The sequence below is a fragment of the Pogona vitticeps genome, chromosome 2 (assembly GCF_051106095.1).
Source record: "Pogona vitticeps strain Pit_001003342236 chromosome 2, PviZW2.1, whole genome shotgun sequence".
Classification (NCBI taxonomy): Eukaryota; Metazoa; Chordata; class Lepidosauria; order Squamata; family Agamidae; genus Pogona; species Pogona vitticeps.
The window spans coordinates 209,640,314-209,658,243 of record NC_135784.1 but is presented as its reverse complement, the minus strand read 5'-3'; the positions used below and the strand labels follow the sequence as shown (position 1 = coordinate 209,658,243).

The window sequence follows — 17,930 nt, the reverse complement described above, 5'->3', positions numbered from 1 at the left end:
TGGGTTGGTGGGCTACTATAGAAAGTTCATCCCGAGGTTTAGCGAGATGGCGACTCCGCTGACCGATCTGACACGGAAGAAGACTGATGACCGCATCCCGTGGACCAGCGACTGTGAGGAGGCGTTCCGGAGGTTGAAGGAGGCGCTCATCAATTATCCAGTGCTGCGTGCTCCAGACTTCGACCGGGAGTTCATCATCTACACCGATGCGTCTAACAGCGGGGTAGGAGCAGTTCTTTGCCAGGAGGATGAAAATGGTGACCAGCATCCAGTGTCCTACCTGAGTAGGAAACTCCAGAAAGGTGAGAGACATTTGGCAACCGTGGAAAAGGAGTGCCTGGCCATAGTATACGCGATCCAGAAGGCCAAACCTTACATCTGGGGAAGACATTTTGTTCTGTGCACTGACCACTCACCACTGCAGTGGTTAAAGACAATGAAAACCCATAATAGTAAACTTATGAGGTGGGCTTTAAACCTGCAAGATTATGACTTTGAAGTGAAGGTGGGCAGAGGGTCAATGAACTGTGTTGCTGATGCCTTGTCAAGAAGACCCGAAGAATGAAGACGGCGAAGAAACTATGGACTATGTATATTTTGGTGACCAAAAGTTAAATGTACTTGTTTATTAAACATGCTTGGTTTGTATTAATAAAGGTGACTTAATGTATTGTAAATGTTAATGTTTAAATGCCTAATTAATATGTTTAACCTAGTGAGTAAGTATGGGATTGTATGTTATTGTATAACTGTTTTGTGTGTTTTGGATCCTGGTTGTTTTTTGGAGAAAAGCACTTTAGCTTTCCCCCTGCAAAACAACTTATAAAGAGGGGAGGTGTCACATACAGCACTGATGGTACCTGTCTGTCATGGGTTTGGAGGGAAAGTTCCATCCTATGGGGAGTGGAAGGCGGGACATCAGGAGGAGGGGCTGTACTGTATATATATGTGGAGCTTGTGAGGAGAGCTGAGAAGAAGAAGCTGGTGTGGGAGTCTGTGTGTCAGACAGGGTACAACTGTGTGTCAGTCAGTACCTACCTGATAGGTTCAGGTTTCTTTATGGTTAGCCAGAACTGATAAGTTCAGGGTCTGTGCTTTACTGTATGAGTGTTCTGTGTGAACCAAACTGTTGTATGTACGATTGAGACTAAGCCACGTTACAGTATTTTATTTACTTGACCATTTTATTTACCCTGTTTGTTATTTAAATAAACCTTATTCCTTTGTTTGTTAAAAATCCATTCCTGGTCTGTGTGACTCCTTATGGGGATGGTTGGTGGCAGCTTAATTAGAGTGTGGCATATCCCAGTAGGTCTGGGGTTGTCACACATGGTGACTGAATGTTTGGACATGAGCACAAACATCTTAAAAAAATAAAAAATGGGGATGGGAGCAGGGCATGACATTCCCAGCATAAGATGTCACACCCAGTCCCTGATACCCCCATGGTGACAGCATGCACACCCACCCACACCACAGTATCTCCCTTTTAAGGCCACCATGTTTATCAACATATTGTTTATCAAGATGCCAGATTAGAAGAAAAAAAATGCTGCAATCTGGGCATGTGTTGCAAGAACCTCTTTGCAGCTAAATCTCAGCAACAGCACAGTCCCCAGTTTATTGCAATGTTGTAGCTTCAGCCATATACAGTATTTCAAACCACAGGTATCTCCCAAAAGAGGAAAGAAAGAGGTTTAAAGCAAAAAATATAGTTAAGGCTGTACCTCCAAAAGCAAGAAAATTCAGACCACAGATTAACCCTCCCTGTGCCCTCTCAAAATATGGGTACCTTGATGCTGCCTTCTTGTCCCTTACGTTGCACTCCAGGGAAAAAAAAACCCAATAAATTTAATTCTCCAAAAAGAAAAGAAAATCTGGCTCCTGAGAATAGAACTCACAAAACACAAGACTTCCTTCCCCACAAATGAACTGTGCTGGTAAAGACTGTGTAACTTTGGAGAGAACTGTGTTTCAAGTCTATTATTCAGAAATGCAGACATCCTCAAAGCCCATGTTTAAATTCAACACAGTCTATTAGTGATGCACTATACAGGAGTGTGGTGGCTAAGTCAAGTTACTTAGGAGTGAAGTTCAGATAGGAGAGAAAGGGGAAGATTAGCAATTGGAGTCACCGTGCTTTGGGGGCATACAGTAATTATAAATACTTCTTTCTGCTTGAAAGCAAAGGCTCACACACCCACACCCTTCTTTTTTTGAGGGGGGGTGCGGAATGTTTCAGGACTGAGCAGCTGGGTATTGTGGCTAGTGCTACTTCCAGTTATAACTGAAAAGGCATGTCTAATTTTGCAAAGTTCGATAGAACGTTTCAATGCAATCATTTCACAAACCAACATTGTAAGGCCAGAGAAGTTTTCTCAGGGTACGAAAAGAATCACTTGCCAAGGCATTGCAACCTGTGCCTAATGAATATGCAAATTTCCATGTGCTAATACAACACTGTGCCATCCCACTGTCAGCGCACAGCAGGCTCAAGAGAATTCTGACGAGTCTATTTCTGGAGCTATGTAAAGTTGTCAATTTTGATTTATTTTTAAAAAAATGATGTGTCCTTTTATGGAGTGAGTGGAAAAGTCAAGACAGGCAGAACTTCGACTTAGGCTGTTGATGGGGATGAAGCCTGGGTCGAATTAGGGTTGCTTGAGAGTGAAGCAAGGATGAAACCTACTGGGAGTCGAGCAGAAACATAGTAAGATATGAGTGAAGCCCAAGTAGAATCTGGTAAGTAGAGGCTGTTCTAGCAACATATTAGTAATCTGATCATACGTAGCATTGCCAGTAAGATCTTGGCAACCCTCTTGCAGCTTTCTCAAAGCCTTCTCAGTCACTTCAGTGAGATGTCAATCTGCTTGCACATCTCAGAATACATGGCTCCTAGTCTCTTCGGATTTGGAATCAAGCAAGCACAGGCTTTTTCTCTGGTGTATTTAGTGTCAAATGTGAACATAAGGATGATGTGTATCACAGCCAAGCCCTAGAAGGGATAATTGGAGGCAAACAAGAGACAGAAAAGATTAGTAAGCCGAAAAACAGATAAAGAAACACGCAAACACACGCACACAGTTATGTTAGGGACTCTGCTCACAATGAGAAATGAATCACAGTTAATGCAGATTTCACTATGTGTGTGTGTTGGGGGAGCGAAATATGGCTCCTGTGCTTTACCAGTACATAAGAAGCAGGTTGGATATTCCTTTGTTTTGATGGAGTAAATGTGCAGAGACGTGTGTGCACAAACACACATATACACAGATATGACTAGTAAGAATAGGTGAAAACCTGTACTGTACATGTGTATGGATGAGGTGAGAAACCTCAGTAGACCAAGAGATCAATTTTCTGCCTGCAAGATCTTCCAGGGACTGCCTTGACCTCACCCCCACTCCAACAGATAGCTCACGTTTAGTTTTTTTAAAAAAAAAAAAAACAATTGATGTACAATACATGTATTAATGATGTAAGCCCCCTTGGGTTCTTTTAAGGAGAAAAGTGAAGTAAAAAATATTTTAAATAAATATTTATAAATACTGACAGGGGCACGCTCTGTAAACTGTTTAAAAGTTTAAACACTGCTCCTTGAGGCTTCTGAGGAGTACAATTCGCCTTTCTTTCTTTCTTTTTTTGTATAGAGGGAATTTGATGGCACCAAGGGCCACTGAAGCAGATGTGAGATCCTTTGACTTGCTACCACTGGCCTGTATGCACTTAAATACTGAACCAGCTGTCAAAGTAATGAGTGATGGACTTGATCGTTGCATGTGTACAAAAAGAACACATTGCTGGGAAGGGCATTCTCTTAAGATCTACCAAAGATATTGGTTTCCTGCTAAGAATGATGATGGATATGTGTACCAGCCTACCCAATAACATTATGTTGTATATGGGCCTAAATCCAGCTGTTCTGCCCAACTAGAGTAGACCCAATGAATATATGGGAACCTGAGGGCACAACCAGATGGAACAAGTTGGAGTGATCCAGTTGATGCTTTAAAAGTTTAAAGGTTCTTAGTTTTGGTACAATCTGTTTTATCTCACAGTTAAGCAGGGAGATGTTTCTTCTCCCATGAGAAGGCTCCCAACAGCTCTTCTGATCGCTCCAGCTTGTTCACCCTCATCCCAGCCCTGCCTTTTTATTTTTTTGCAGCTGTGATTCCACAGGTCACAGTGACTTCCTTGCTTTTTGTTAAATAAAGTAAATGACATTGCGCTACAGCAATGCATCAACCTAGCATGGTAGACATACTATACATTTTATACCAAAAGACATCTCCAATGGATTAGACTCGTGCTGCATCAGCTAGGAAAGTATTTTAAAAAGATAAAAAATATAGGCGGGTTTTTCTTGATCCCCTCCTTTAATGTTACATCCTACTGAATATGTCATATTATTCATTCATTCATTCATTCATTCATTCATTCATTCATTCATTCATTCATTCATTCATTCATTCATTCAATTTCTATACTACCCATCTGGCTACCAAGGCCACTCTAGGCAGTTCTAGAGTGGGCGGCATATAAATTAAACAAACAAACAAATAGATAAATAAATAATAAAAAACAACACAATAAGTCAAATTAAACATATCAATCAACTTAACCTAAGAGAAAGATAACAATTTATAAAGATAATGTGGTGGAGCAGATAACATGAGCAGTGAAAGCTCCACTGCACTCTATCCATGTGATATCCAGGAAAGCCTGTTTAAACAGCCATGTTTTCAAAGATCTCTTAAACATTCCCAGTGAAGGTTTAGACAGGAGTTTATGCCAAAGGTGAGGAGCAACCACTGAGAAGGCCCAGTTTCTGGTCTTCTCTTTCCAGGCCCTTCTCAAAGTTCTCAACTGCCTGGCCTGGGAAGATTGAGTAGGTTGGGGAGATCTCACTGGAAGAAGGCGTTCTACCAGGTATTGAGGTCCTAAACCTTTTAGGGCCTCGTACGTCACATCATCACCTTGAAGCTGGCACGGAAATGAACAGGTAACCAGTGCAAGATGGCCAGAACAGGGGAGATATGATGGTATTTATTTACTTCACTCAGTAATCTGGTCTCCATATTCTGGACCTGCTGAAGTTTCCATAGCAGCTTCATGGGCAGCCCCGCATAGAGGATGTTACAGTAGTCTAACCTCAGGACGACTAGCTGCACCTCAGGTAACATCACTCACAGTTCTATCTGGGTTTGAATTAACTAGCTGGATGGATAATTAGGAGCTTTACAAATTGCACAAAATAAACTGCAGACCCAATGCTGTGCCAGAAAAAAGTAGGGTAGATTGTAAAAGCGGCAAGATGGATCACACTGACTGAAAACATACATGGTCCCCAGAAAACAGGGCAGACCAAACCACAACAAAAGAGAGCCAAATAGCAAGCTATATGTTAATCTGACAACCCTCTTAGCTAAGTTCTGTGAAGTCAAGAGGTCTGTTTCAGAGGCATTGAATGACTGGATTTAAGGCCCTGGTTTCCAAGACTGTACATGTCCTCCTTCATAGTGTTACTGTACTCCAGTAGTGTTACTCTCACATGGTGAGAGAGGCTTCTTGGAGCAGCTTTTACTGACACACCAGATGCATGAGTTTTGATTGCTTTTAAGAGGAAAAAACACAGTTAACGGTGTTTGTTCTCATTTATTTGTAAATACATAAATAAATAAATTTAATGTGTTCTCCGAAAGTATCCCTGGAGGCAAAAATGATGAAACTGAGGCTGTGAGAAGACAGGATTTTCTGGAACAGGTGTTAATGCTGAGAAAGGTGTGAGGCAGCAGGAAAAGAGGAAGACCAAATACTGTATGAGATCGACTGACTTCCTAAAGGATCCACAAGCTTGAATTTACAAGCCCCTAGCAGGGCTGTTGAGACCTGTGCATTTTGGAGATCGCACATTCATAAGGTCTCTGTAAGTCAGACAATTTGGCAGCACATATGAATATCCAAAAGTATTTGGCAGAAGGGAGGAGCAAGGCTCAAGGGCTGGTCCCCATCCAGACCCTCAAGCCTTCAGCTGAAAGGGTGTTCATCTGCCACACCCGTGAAGCTGTGGGCGCACATGCCTGCCTTCTTTCTATGGGCCAGGAGCCCTAAAAGAGGCAGGCAATGGCCCCTTTCCGCAAATGTGAACCCAGCATACTTCTGAAATCCGCATCCTCAGCTCAGGGCTGTAGCAGACCTTCAGCAAAGATGTGTGTGTTTCCTCAGGAGCAACATCGTCCCTGTTTTCGCAATTGAAAATAGGGGCTGCTTCTAGCAAATGAGGTATGGGGGCGTGAGAGAAAGAGAGAGAGACCTTTTGTGTGACAAAAAAAAAGAGAGATTATAAAAGCAGCGTCTTCCGTCGCGGCCCAAAATTCAAAATAAAAGGAAGACCGCAAGAAAACAGGAACGCTTGTGGAAAAAAGGCCGAGACAGCGAGCGAGCGGCAGGTCCCGCCCACCCACGGCTCCCCGCTTTCGGCGGAGGAGGAAAAAGAAGGGGAGGAGGAGGAGGAGGAGGGAGGAGCCTGCGCGCCTCGTCTCTCTCTCTCTCTCCGGGTGAAATTGCATCTGCCGCGGCTTTCCTCCCTCTGGAAGGCAGGTGGCGGTGGCTCTCGGCGTTGAAGAGCCCCCGCCAAAGCGGGAGGGCGCGCTTTCCGCGGCTGCCCCGCCTCCTCGACCGGGCCGAGAGGAGAAGAGACCCAGCGGCGGCCGGTCCCGTGCGGCCTCCGGCTCGGCATTTCGGCCGGGGGGCGCCTCGCCCGCTGCTGCTCCGCCTCCGCGATGTCTTCTGCAGCCGGGGGCGGCGGCGGCGGGGCGGGGACTCCCAAGGCGCTGCCTTCCTCGGGACCCAAGTCTCTGCGGGACATGCCGCACCCGTTGGCCGCCTCCAGCAGCGAGGAGGCGGGCGCGGAGCTGACGCCCAGCCCGGACTTCCAGCTGCCTCGCAGCATCGCCGACATGGTAAGTCAGGGCAAGCGGGGCTCCCTGGAGGGCCTGCAAGGGAGGGAGGGAGGGGCGGGCGGGGTGGCGGCGGGAACGGGAGGAGCCTCTTTTTGTGGCGAAGGACAGGCAGGCAAGCAGGCCCCGAAGGTGCTAAGTTCTGAGGATGGTTTCCTCCGGGGAGCCGCGGGGATGGTTTTCCGGTTGCAGCTGCGCCTGGTCGTGTGAGTGCAGAGGTGCTGCAACACGGCGGGGTCGGGGAGCAAGAAGAATAATAATTTCCATAGGCAGAACTCGGCAATTAAAAAAAAATCGAAAGTGAGCAAGCTTCTGAGCGCTCCAGAGCTCTTCGCCAAAGGCGGGGGGGGGGCGCGGTCTGCAGAGAGACCTGGCGGTGGACCTATACCTTTTAATTTTTGTTATTATTTTTAAAACCATCGCCCGACACGGTTATCTTTGTGGTTGCACTTCCTCTTTAAATATTGCTTAACTTGGCCTCCTAGGCAGGATAGCCCTCCTCTCTTGCCCCCCCTCTCTCAGCGTTGTTCACTTTACGCTACGAGTTACTCCTCAGGGCAGGAACGTGCTTTTTCTTTTCCTAAATGACAGCTGGCCTCCTAAAGTGCAGGCCCCGTGACGCTGAAGCAGAGCTTTTACGTGTGTTGTGGGAAACACACGACTCCTGGGACCTCCGTGCATGGAAGACCCTGGCACAGAGCGCGGCTGTTCTTCGCTGGCAACCTTGCCGGACTCTCCCAGATGCTGTTCGCTGTATTGCAAGCAAGCTTTCTGCTTGGTGAAGCAATCTTTGGCTTTATGCCAGGCTTCCCCCCCCCCTTTCACACCACTTTGTGTGAATTGGTTGTCTGCACATGACTCTGAGGATGATATGGTATTGGTTTTCTTCATTGGTTTATTCCTGTTTTGCCTTTCAAAGCAAGCTTTTGCAAGGCAGCTTACAATAAGAGGCTTAAAAAATACACACAATCCAATATTGCTGCCATAAAACCGTTGTTCTTTAGGACAGTTTAGGGGAAGTGTATCCCTTACCTCTTAGTGCGCCCTTGTTTCGTGGCATCTATGTTGACTTCTCTCACCTCCAAGACAGGAATGTGCAAGAATGATTTTTGGAAGTATCATGGAATACTCTGACAGATGATTTCGTGCCGGTCCTAGAAACTGGTTTCGCAGCTCAAATTGTAGTTGGCCTGGACCTCCCTGCCGACTTTTTGAATCTCCAGCATAGTTCTCGCCCTAGCTTAGACCTAGCTGACAAACTACTATGGAGTGAGAAGCTTTGTCAGCAACACTCATTTGGGTATTGGTGAGCTTTTCCCTAAGCAAGTGTACTTATGACAAGTGTGTAACGGGAGGAGTTTTATAAGACTGTTTTCTGGGTTACAAACATGACAATAGTTTAGGCTCGAAGTTTGCATGAAGAAGCGGCTCCATCCTCTCCCATAACTTCCCTTGGCTTCTGGTTCCTAATGTCATTGCAGCTGGCTGCTCTGCTCGCCTGTGAATGGTAAGGGGGAAATATCCTGTTGTGTAGATTTATTACAAATACTTCTAAAACAGCTTCCCAAGACTGAAGTCTTTTCAGAGCAACTTAATAGTACACAACTTTGGATATAACAAATTGTTAAAACCACAATGCCACTTGCACACTACCAGTTCAAAAGAACCCAGCCAACATAAGACAGTGAAATACAAAATACGGCCTAGCTTGAAAATCAGGGATGGGGAAATGTTGGTCCTCCAAATGTTTTGAACAACAGTGCCCACAATCCATTACTCTTGTTTTTGCGGGGCAGGATGGCTAGGAAGTGTAGGTCAAAATGCCTGGAAGGCTGAAGATTCACCAGTGCTGCCATAAAGCTCCAGGTGAAAGCCCCTGGAAGCAGCACAGAGCTTTTCAGGTGGTGCTGTTGAAGGAGACGATAAATTATAAGGCAGGGAAAGTTCCACAACTTGTTTGAGAAGCTTGGCTTCAGTATTGGTGGTGAGACAGAGCACAGGGGTAAGTTCTGTTTTGTGTCTTTCTTTAGAACCTAAAGGGATGTTAATAAATAAACTGGGGAAGAGTAATTCCAACTTGTGTCAATGATAACTTGTTCAGGACATGGAAGAGTTACCTTTTTTTTTTTTTTTTTTTTTGGAAGCTAGTGGCCATGCTGGCTGGGAGATTCTGGTAGTAGTAACTCTTCCCAGCTGTTCTTTGCTGTATGAGAATCACCTGAAAACCCCTTCATCTGGTTGTGATTAACATCAGTGTCAAGGTAGTGTAGTCATGAAACACCAGGGGCTTTCCACTCAAGCTGCAGATCTGTGTGGTACAGCTTAATGTAATTGGCTTCCCAGGTGGTATCAGCCATGCCCACCAAATCCATGAACAAGCAGGTCTCCATTCTTTACAGCCCATCCCTGCCATGACAGATAAATTGGGTGTTTCAGTCTGGCTTTGCCACTTTTGATCACAGGCTTCGTAATAATAATAATCGTGTGCCATCAAGTGACTTAGGGTTTTCTAAACAGGAAGTAAGAAGAGGCTTACCATTCTCTTCTTCTGGGGACATCCTGGGATCGCGCAAGCTTGCCCAAGGCCACATAGGCTGACTCTACTCGCAGGAGGCACTGTGGGGAATCGTTCTTCCAACCTCTGGCTCTTCAGCCAGATACCTAACTCACTGAGCTATACAGCCAGCTTTCAGGTAAACCTTTTTGACACTGGCTTACCTTCCTAGGGACTCTTGTGTGATGGATAATCCCTATATCTTCGTATTGACATATTCTAGAAGCCATTGATGGGAGCAGTGGGTACTCTTTTTAGCCGCAGCTGTTCTTCCCCCAGTATTATGTTAGTTGCGTGGGAATTTGTTGTCACACTTGTTCTTTTCATGTGAGTGGTCGACCAGACCAGATGTGCGGGATATAAATCAAATAAATGAATAAAAAATATTAATGTCAGAAACTCAAGATTGGATGGGGAGAATTTTTGGTGTGGCTCCTCCTTGCATCAGAAGTGAAGGAGCCATGTACAGTCTGCCGCTCCGAACATTAATCATTGTAGTATGGATGTACCAGCTGTAGGCTTATGAAATAATATTCAAGGTACCCCTCTCTTCTCTTAAGCCCTGAGGGTAGCGGAACTGTCACTTCAGTTGAGGGAGGGTCTTGAACTGAAGCCTGCCTGCATTCGGCCAATGTTTGCGAGATAGTTTTGCAGTTTCGTAGAAAAAACGTACTTCACACATATTCAGAAGTACACTGGTATTACCTATTCCAAGGTTGAGAATTGATATGGACAGATGTTCTGAGTTAAGCCCTGGTTGAATTAAGTGCTATTTTCTTCTGTCTGGACGAAACATAATCAAGTTGAGTTGCATGGGGGCAGCTAGGAGAGCTGTTGTCCTGGCATACAAGGCCTTCTTCCTGGAATTACTGGATTTGAATCTGGGTTTCTTTTCATCACTCCTTTCAAAATGACTAAGGGCAGAAGAACGCTGCTGCACACCAGTGCTGCTTCGTGTAACACAGCTCTGCCCCCGTGTTTGTGGCCCTTACCAGCTGAGAAGCAGCCGTGGAGTAGATGGTTTCTGCTTTTTGTGGTTTCAGTGCACTTTGCGATTTGGATGTTAATATTTGTGCCGACTGGAGGTGAATCCTTGCACTATAGCATCTAGGGCTGACCTCTTTTACTCTGATTCCAGCTGACTTGGCAAAGCATTGGGATAGCAAACCTCTAACTAGTACATAATAGTTTCACATGCTGGGAAAGAAACTGGCTGGTGAAGCTTTAGTGGTGTCCTTTGTACACTGTTGGGATCATACATGTGACTTGCTCAGAAAAACATATCTTCTACTTCCAGTTTTTGGGGATCAATATTTACGATTAGTAGCCTCACATAGTTTTCTGTGCCACTGGAAACCTTGCAGAATTGTCCTCTAGGAAAGGCCACTCCAAGGTAGGCCTTGTTCCCCCTTTCCCACCCCCCTTCTTCCTCCCTTAGCCAGTATCCTGTTCACTGCAGGCAGAACACACAGACCCACACAAGGACTTCGGACATTCCTTGGCCTGCCTGTCCCATAAGCCAGAGATCACTTGTGTTGTTTTCAGTGGTGCCTATGTTTGTGTAACGAGGTGTCCGGAATTTTCTTGCACACGCTCTGAAAAAGCCCACCATGAATACTGAGGAACTCTGTGCATGCAGAATGGGGGAGTAGGATTCGGGCTCTGATGTTTGACTTGATTCCCTGCTGACATGCCTAGAAAAGCAGAGTGGTCTTTCATATCTTTGCAGGGAAATTCTCTGCCCTCTGTAGCTGAAGCACAGTATCCAAGAAAATTTGAATTCTGAGTCACAAAGTTTTCCTCTTGATTTAAAGTGTTGGAAATCTTGGAAGTTGCTGTTTCTAATTTCAGTCTTTCTAGGCTCTCCTGAAGTCTGCGGCTGTTGCTAGGACAACCGTCTGACTAAATGCCACTCTGTATGTGTGTGTGTGTGTGTGTGTGTGTGCACATCGGTAAATTTCTGGTTTCTGCTGAACTGTTAGGGCCCACTGTTTAATTGATTGCAGAAACAGAACTTTGTACATGTTTGTTGTTTGGTGAAAAAGACAGAGAACTTGGTAAAGGGCCGAAATAAATGTTACAATTCATCTGGATGTGAGGTTTGCCTAAAAACTCTCAGCTGCAAAACATTGTGAGGTAAAGGTGTCTGGTGGGAGTCCCAGGGAACAGTATTTAGCGATCCATCTCCCCCCCCCCTTCCTGAGGATGTTTGACAGTCAAGTGCCCATTTCAAGTAACAACATGGGCAGATGCAGCTGTGTTGCCACTAGGAAACCTCTAGTAATCGTATACTGCAGGGCAGAGTGACCTGGCATCAAACTTTCCATGGAAGAGAGAAGATACTCAAGCGCTTTCAGTTAAGCAACTTGGCAAAATAAGTCCTGAGAAAATTACGGCAGGGAAACATTGATCTGAAATACATGCAAGAGAAGGCAGAAATAACAATGGGTACTATGTGTTGTGTGTATACAGATATGCTTGTATGTTTGTTTAGATGACCTGAGATAAACTGTTGTGCCACCTTACCCTTCTAAACAAAGGGATGTGAAGTGCTCTTAGTCTTCTGTTCACGGTGAGATGAGTGGTGACCATGGAATGTAACACCCCATGTTATACTTCAAGCAACTATGGCTCTTAGCTATGACTTATCCAGCAAAAAATTATGTACAGTGGTACCTCGCTAAACGACGACCCCACTAAATGACGAATCCGCAGAACGCTGACTTTTTGCAATTGCTACAGCGATTCGCAAAACAGCCATTCCTATGAGGGATTTTTGTTGGACGTCGATCAGGTCCATGCTTCGTGAACCATTTGTTCGCAAGATGACGATTTTTTTGGCTACGCAAAATGGCTGCCCTGTGTTTTCTGGACCCATGCTTCTCAGGGCAGCCATTTTTACAACTGATCGGTGCTCGCAAAATGGCTTTCCTATGGGCGATCTTTGCTGGACGATGAGGTATTTTCCCCATTGGAATGCATTAAAACGGGTTTCAGTGCATTCCTATGGGGAAAGGGTTTTCGCATGATGACAATTTCTCTAAACAGCGATTTTCACGGGACGGATTATCGTCGTCATGCGGTGCACCACTGTATAGCATATATTGGACACCCCAGTGCCACCTTTAGGAATGTTTTGAGCACCTTGTCTAAGTGCTGGTGTTGCAATTGCCCTGCTGCATCTCTTAGACATCTTCTATGGCCATGTCCTCTTATAGACCCCGGAAGAGGGAACTGGTAAACCACTTTTGGGTATTCTCTAAATGGAACCCCCCCCCCCCAAGGGTTGCCATAAGTCAGAATTGACTTGATGCCACATTATTATTATTATTATTATTATTATTATTATTATTATTATTATTATTATTATTATTATTATTATTATTATTATTATTATTATTATTATTATTATTATTATTATTATGGTAAGGAGTTTTTTCCCCTGTGAAAGAGGGCAGTTGGCAGGCAGGCTGGTGGGAATGGGGATGGAAAAGCTTCTCTGAGAGGCTTCTAGCAAAAATGTGCTCAGAAGGAATTTTCTAGGAAGAAAAGAGTCTTCTTTCTTCTCTGAGTTTTCTGAGGAAGAAAAGAGGAGTGACTTCTGATTTCTGTTTGTAGTTTTTTTTTTTCTGGAAGTGGCAATGAGACACAGTTTGGGCTTTCTGCAAAAACCCTGCTTGCGAGGAAAAACTGGGTAGCTATTGTTCTGTGTATCAAATTTTTGCAGAAAAAAAAGGAGAACTCCCCTGTTTTTCCTTCTATGTAGAGAGGAAGAGGGGGTAGCTGCTGCTGCTGCTGAAAGGACGGGCTTCCTCTGGAGATGCGCAGGTACTTGCTGGGTGGGAAAGGAGTGTTGGTGCTCACTGCCGTTGAGCGGGCCAAGTATGGCAGTCTGCCTGAGCAGTTCCATAGGGATGGAGCTGACGCCCAGCCTTCCATTTTCATAACCGCATCTATCAACAGAACGCCTGAAGTTAAACAGTGGCACAGAAGGAGGTTTAGTGAAGGCCATCTCTCTTTGTTGACAGATGTTTTTCTTGCTCCCTAAAAGGGGGAAAAAACCCACAAAAACAAAACTCAACTGGGTATTCTAAGCATTATGAATGCAGCCTCTGCCTTGTGTTAAATGACCATCAAACTTGCCAATGGCCATGGAGGATTATATGGAAACGTAAGGCTCTATCACTGCAGCACAATACAATACAATTCTCTTTCTATTAATAGAAGGACATCCAGACAGTGTTGATTCCCTCTCCAAATCACATTGCTTGCACTTTCTTTGAAAAAGTGGGCCATATTGCAGAGAAAATCTACCCACAGTGATCACTTATGTAATTTAGTAAGCAAACAGCTGTCATACAGAGAAGGCAAAGTACCCAGCAAAAATGAGAAAAGCTAATTATTTTGTTTGTTTGAATGACAGCTCCTAAAATACTCTGTGTGCGGTGGGGTATCATGAGAGTTTCATTCCTGAAAAGGTAATGTTTCCCATCTCTAGTATTCAGAATGGACATGTGTCACATAGGGCACAAAGCAGCTTATCGGTATATGTAATCAAAATCATTGGGAAAGAGAGGGAAGAAGCTATAAGCCATTTTGTGTTTTTTGGCACTGAATGTATTTAGATGCTTAACGTAGCACAGAAGCTGGTTTGCTGAATCTGTTGTCCCTCTTTCCGTTTGTACCTGTCTTCCATTTACAGGAGATACCAGTCCCTCACCCAGAACTGATGTGGCTGCTGCAAGTTCTGTGTATATTCAGCAGCCATTGCCATTAATGAGAAGTGGCATATTGCTGGCTAAGGTCCGTAGTGGTGGCCTCTTATGAAATGAATGCTTATGCACACAGACGTTCCTTTCCCACTGAACTCAAGGGTTTACCCTTTTGCTAATCTTTATTAATAGCTAGCAGAAGTGAGGAGAAATCAGCTGCTAAAGGAGTTACATAGAGGGTAAACGAATTAAAAATCTCCACCAACATCTTCTGTGTTCATTCCCTTTAAATAAAAGGCACCCCCCTCCTTTTCTTTCATATAGGGAAGCGGAAGTTTGCAGAAGTGTTGAGCAGGCAGATTGGGCCTCCTTTTCATGTGACAAGCACAAACTAGCATAGTAGACAATTGAATGAAGAATGAGATCTTTACACTGACCAGTTACAGAGATGGCTTGTAAGATTGTGAGGTTTTTCAGCTGGAATCTAGCATAGATTGTCAGCATTCCAAAAATCTTAAGAAGTTTGAATCTGAAGTATGTCCTGCAATTAAAGTTTGCTGTGCAGAATTGCTTTTTTCAGAGTGCCAGCCTACGATCTAAATAACTTGTACCTTTACCTCTTCCTTGGCATACTTCTGCTTTCCACCTGCCTGAAGGTCATGATGCCATGGTCGTTAAGCATACTTAGTCCTCATTCAGCTCTGTCTGAGGTCTCTCCCCCATTGTGAGAGCCGCCGATCAGCTGTTTTTAAACCATCATTAAGCGAATAATCGGTTCCTGAAGCAGGAAACCGATCATCGTGAAGCGATTTTTTCTCCCATTAAAACATCATTTTGCAATCGCTATAGCGATCGCAAAAACCTCATTGTCAAGCGGATTTGCCATTTAACGAGGTAATCGTTAAGCGAGGCACCACTGTATATTGTTCTACCGAATATGATGCTTGTATTTTGTATATGGAGAACTGTAAGTAAACTGAAACCTTTTTGTTCTTTCTACATGGAGTTTCTGTGTGGATGATTGAGACAATAAGTGCTAGTGGAGGTAAACTAAAAAATAATGACTGGTCGTACTGTGGGAAGACAGTAGTTCAATCTGCCTCCTGTAGGTCCCTGTCTGAGCATTTACCCGCTGTGTAATTAGAGGACGTATTTTATTCTTAAGCTACACTCAGTTCCTCACACACTCTGTCCAAGAGAAACAAATAGAGGGCTCTGTGGCTCCGGTAGATGTGGGGTTCCCTGGCAATGACTCCATCGGCTCTAGCTCAGCGTCTTGGCTCAGAACAACTTTTCTTAGTGGTACAGCATCACTCCCCCGTGCCTTTTCCTCTAGTCACTTTTGTTCCCTGTTGATCCCACCTCTTCCTGCTGTTCCTCATCAGACAGCCACCTCTCCTTGGCCTCTGTGGGCTCCTTCCTGCCAGCTTGGTACTGGGGAAACCTGCCCTCGTCCTGGTTCCCAGGACCTGTGTGCTGGGGCCAGATGGCCCACGAGACGTATGTACCTACACCCTCTCGTAAGGACGTACCACATCCCCAGTGAGTAGTGGGCTTACTCTAGTACAATTTTCTAAGCCAAGCAACAAGATTTCAGCTATGAAATCCTTATTTACTTGGTAAATTAAAAGTACACTGGTGCCTCACACAACGATGTTAATTGGTTCCAAAAAAATCAACGTTGTGTGAAACATCGTTCTGTGAAACACCATTTCCCATAGGAATGAATTGAAAACTGGTTAATCCGTTCCAATTGGAACAGATTGCCATCGTTCAGTGAAAATCCCCATAGGAAACATCGTTGAGTGAAACAATGTTTCCTATATTGGAATGTATTGAAGCCGACTCAATACATTTCAATGCCTTTGCGAAGTCCTTTTTCGCTCCTGTAAAAGTGTCTTACAATGTTTGGACACTGTTTTAAATGATTGCAATGGTTAGTCCACCTCCTGAAACCTATGCAAACTTAATTTGATGTTGTTCAGAGTCGTCCTTAATTTTTAGTGATTTTTTGAATTTTCTCTCATTGGAATGTATTGAACTTTCCGTCCAATGCATTCCATTGAGAGAAAATTCAAAAAATCACCAAAAATTAAGGACGACTCAGAACAACACCAAATTAAGTTTGCATAGGGTTCAGGAGGTGGGCTAACGACTGCAAGCATTTAAAACCTGTTCCAAACATTGTAAGACCCTTAAAAATGAGCGAAAACGGAAGAGCTTCAAAAGCACTCAAGCCGGCTTCAGTGCTTTTGAAGTCTTTTCCGATGTCCCTTTTTGCTCATTTTTAAGTGTCTTACGATGTTTGGAACAGGTTTTAAATGCTTGCAGTCGTTAGCCCACCTCCTGAACCCTATGCAAACTTAATTTGGTGTTGTTCTGAGTCGTCCTTAATTTTTGGTGATTTTTTGAATTTTCTCTCATTGGAATGCATTGGACGGAAAGTTCAATACATTCCAATGAGAGAAAATTCAAAAAATCACCAAAAATTAAGGACGACTCAGAACAACACCAAATTAAGTTTGCATAGGGTTCAGGAGGTGGGCTAACGATTGCAAGCATTTAAAACCTGTTCCAAACATTGTAAGACCCTTAAAAATGAGCGAAAACGGAAGAGCTTCAAAAGCACTGAAGCCGGCTTCAGTGCTTTTGAAGTCTTTTCCGATGTCCCTTTTTGCTCATTTTTAAGTGTCTTACAATGTTTGGAACAGGTTTTAAATGCTTGCAATTGTTAGCCCACCTCCTGAACCCTATGCAAACTTAATTTGGTGGTGTTCTGAGTCGTCCTTAATTTTTGGTGATTTTTTGTTTTCCCTATTTAAATGAATTGAACTGTCCATTCAGTTGATTTAAATGGGGAAAATAAAAAAATCATCAAAAATTAATGAAGACTCAGAACAAAACCAAATTAAGTTTGCACATGTTTCACAAGGTGCACTATGGAATCCAAGCATTTAAAACAGGTTTCAAACATTTTAAGACACTTTTAAATGAGCAAAAAGGGACATCGTTAAGTGAAATTCCCCCATAGAGAACATCGTTAAACGATGGGGGAAATTCCTCAAAAAAACCCATCGCTGTGTGAATTCATCGTTGTATGAAGCAATCGTTGTGCGAGGCACCACTGTATGTGCAAAGATGCAGTGGTCTGCCCTAGTTCAGATTAACAGTTGGATTTAGCTATGTATGACCTATATTGACTGTGCAATATTTATTTATTTTATTTATTTTATTTATATCCCGCCTATCTAGTCTCTGGGTTGCATTTTATTTTGTTATTCATATTTGGTGAATTTGCTATACACTGTGTGATAGGGGATATTGCTGGCTGTCTTTCCCCATTTTCGTGCCAAATATTTCTTCCTAGCCTCTCTTGGCTTTGTCCTTTTCTTACTCTGCCACGTCGTGTTGTTGGCTTTTTTTTTAACACACCCCCACACACTGATAAAGTAGTATGTGCCTATGCAACGAAAGGTAGACAGTTGCATAGTCTTCTAAACAGCCTGCCATAAAATAAGATTTGCTTTCAGTTGATGGGTAGGAAAGGTTTTATCAGTGTGCTTTTGAGGATTTTTTTTCTCTTTCAGTTTATTGCGAGGTCACAAATGACTTGCTGATTATGTCAGAAGTTTGGATGCTAAAAACAAACCAGAACAGCACCTTGTGGGCTGGAACCTATGGGATGTGGTTGCTCTTTTTAAAGTA

At 43.8% G+C, this 17,930-nt stretch overlaps 1 protein-coding gene across 1 annotated transcript in view; it reads left to right on the top strand.

Moving 5' to 3' along the window:
• Positions 1-6,650: 6,650 nt before the first annotated feature.
• Positions 6,651-17,930, top strand: part of SNX30 (sorting nexin family member 30) — a 53,486-nt gene continuing 42,206 nt past the window's right edge. The window contains exon 1 of the mRNA XM_020791098.3: positions 6,651-6,962. Coding sequence (XP_020646757.2) covers positions 6,783-6,962 — 180 coding nt within the window. The 5' untranslated portion in view covers positions 6,651-6,782. The remainder of the gene's footprint in view (positions 6,963-17,930) is intronic.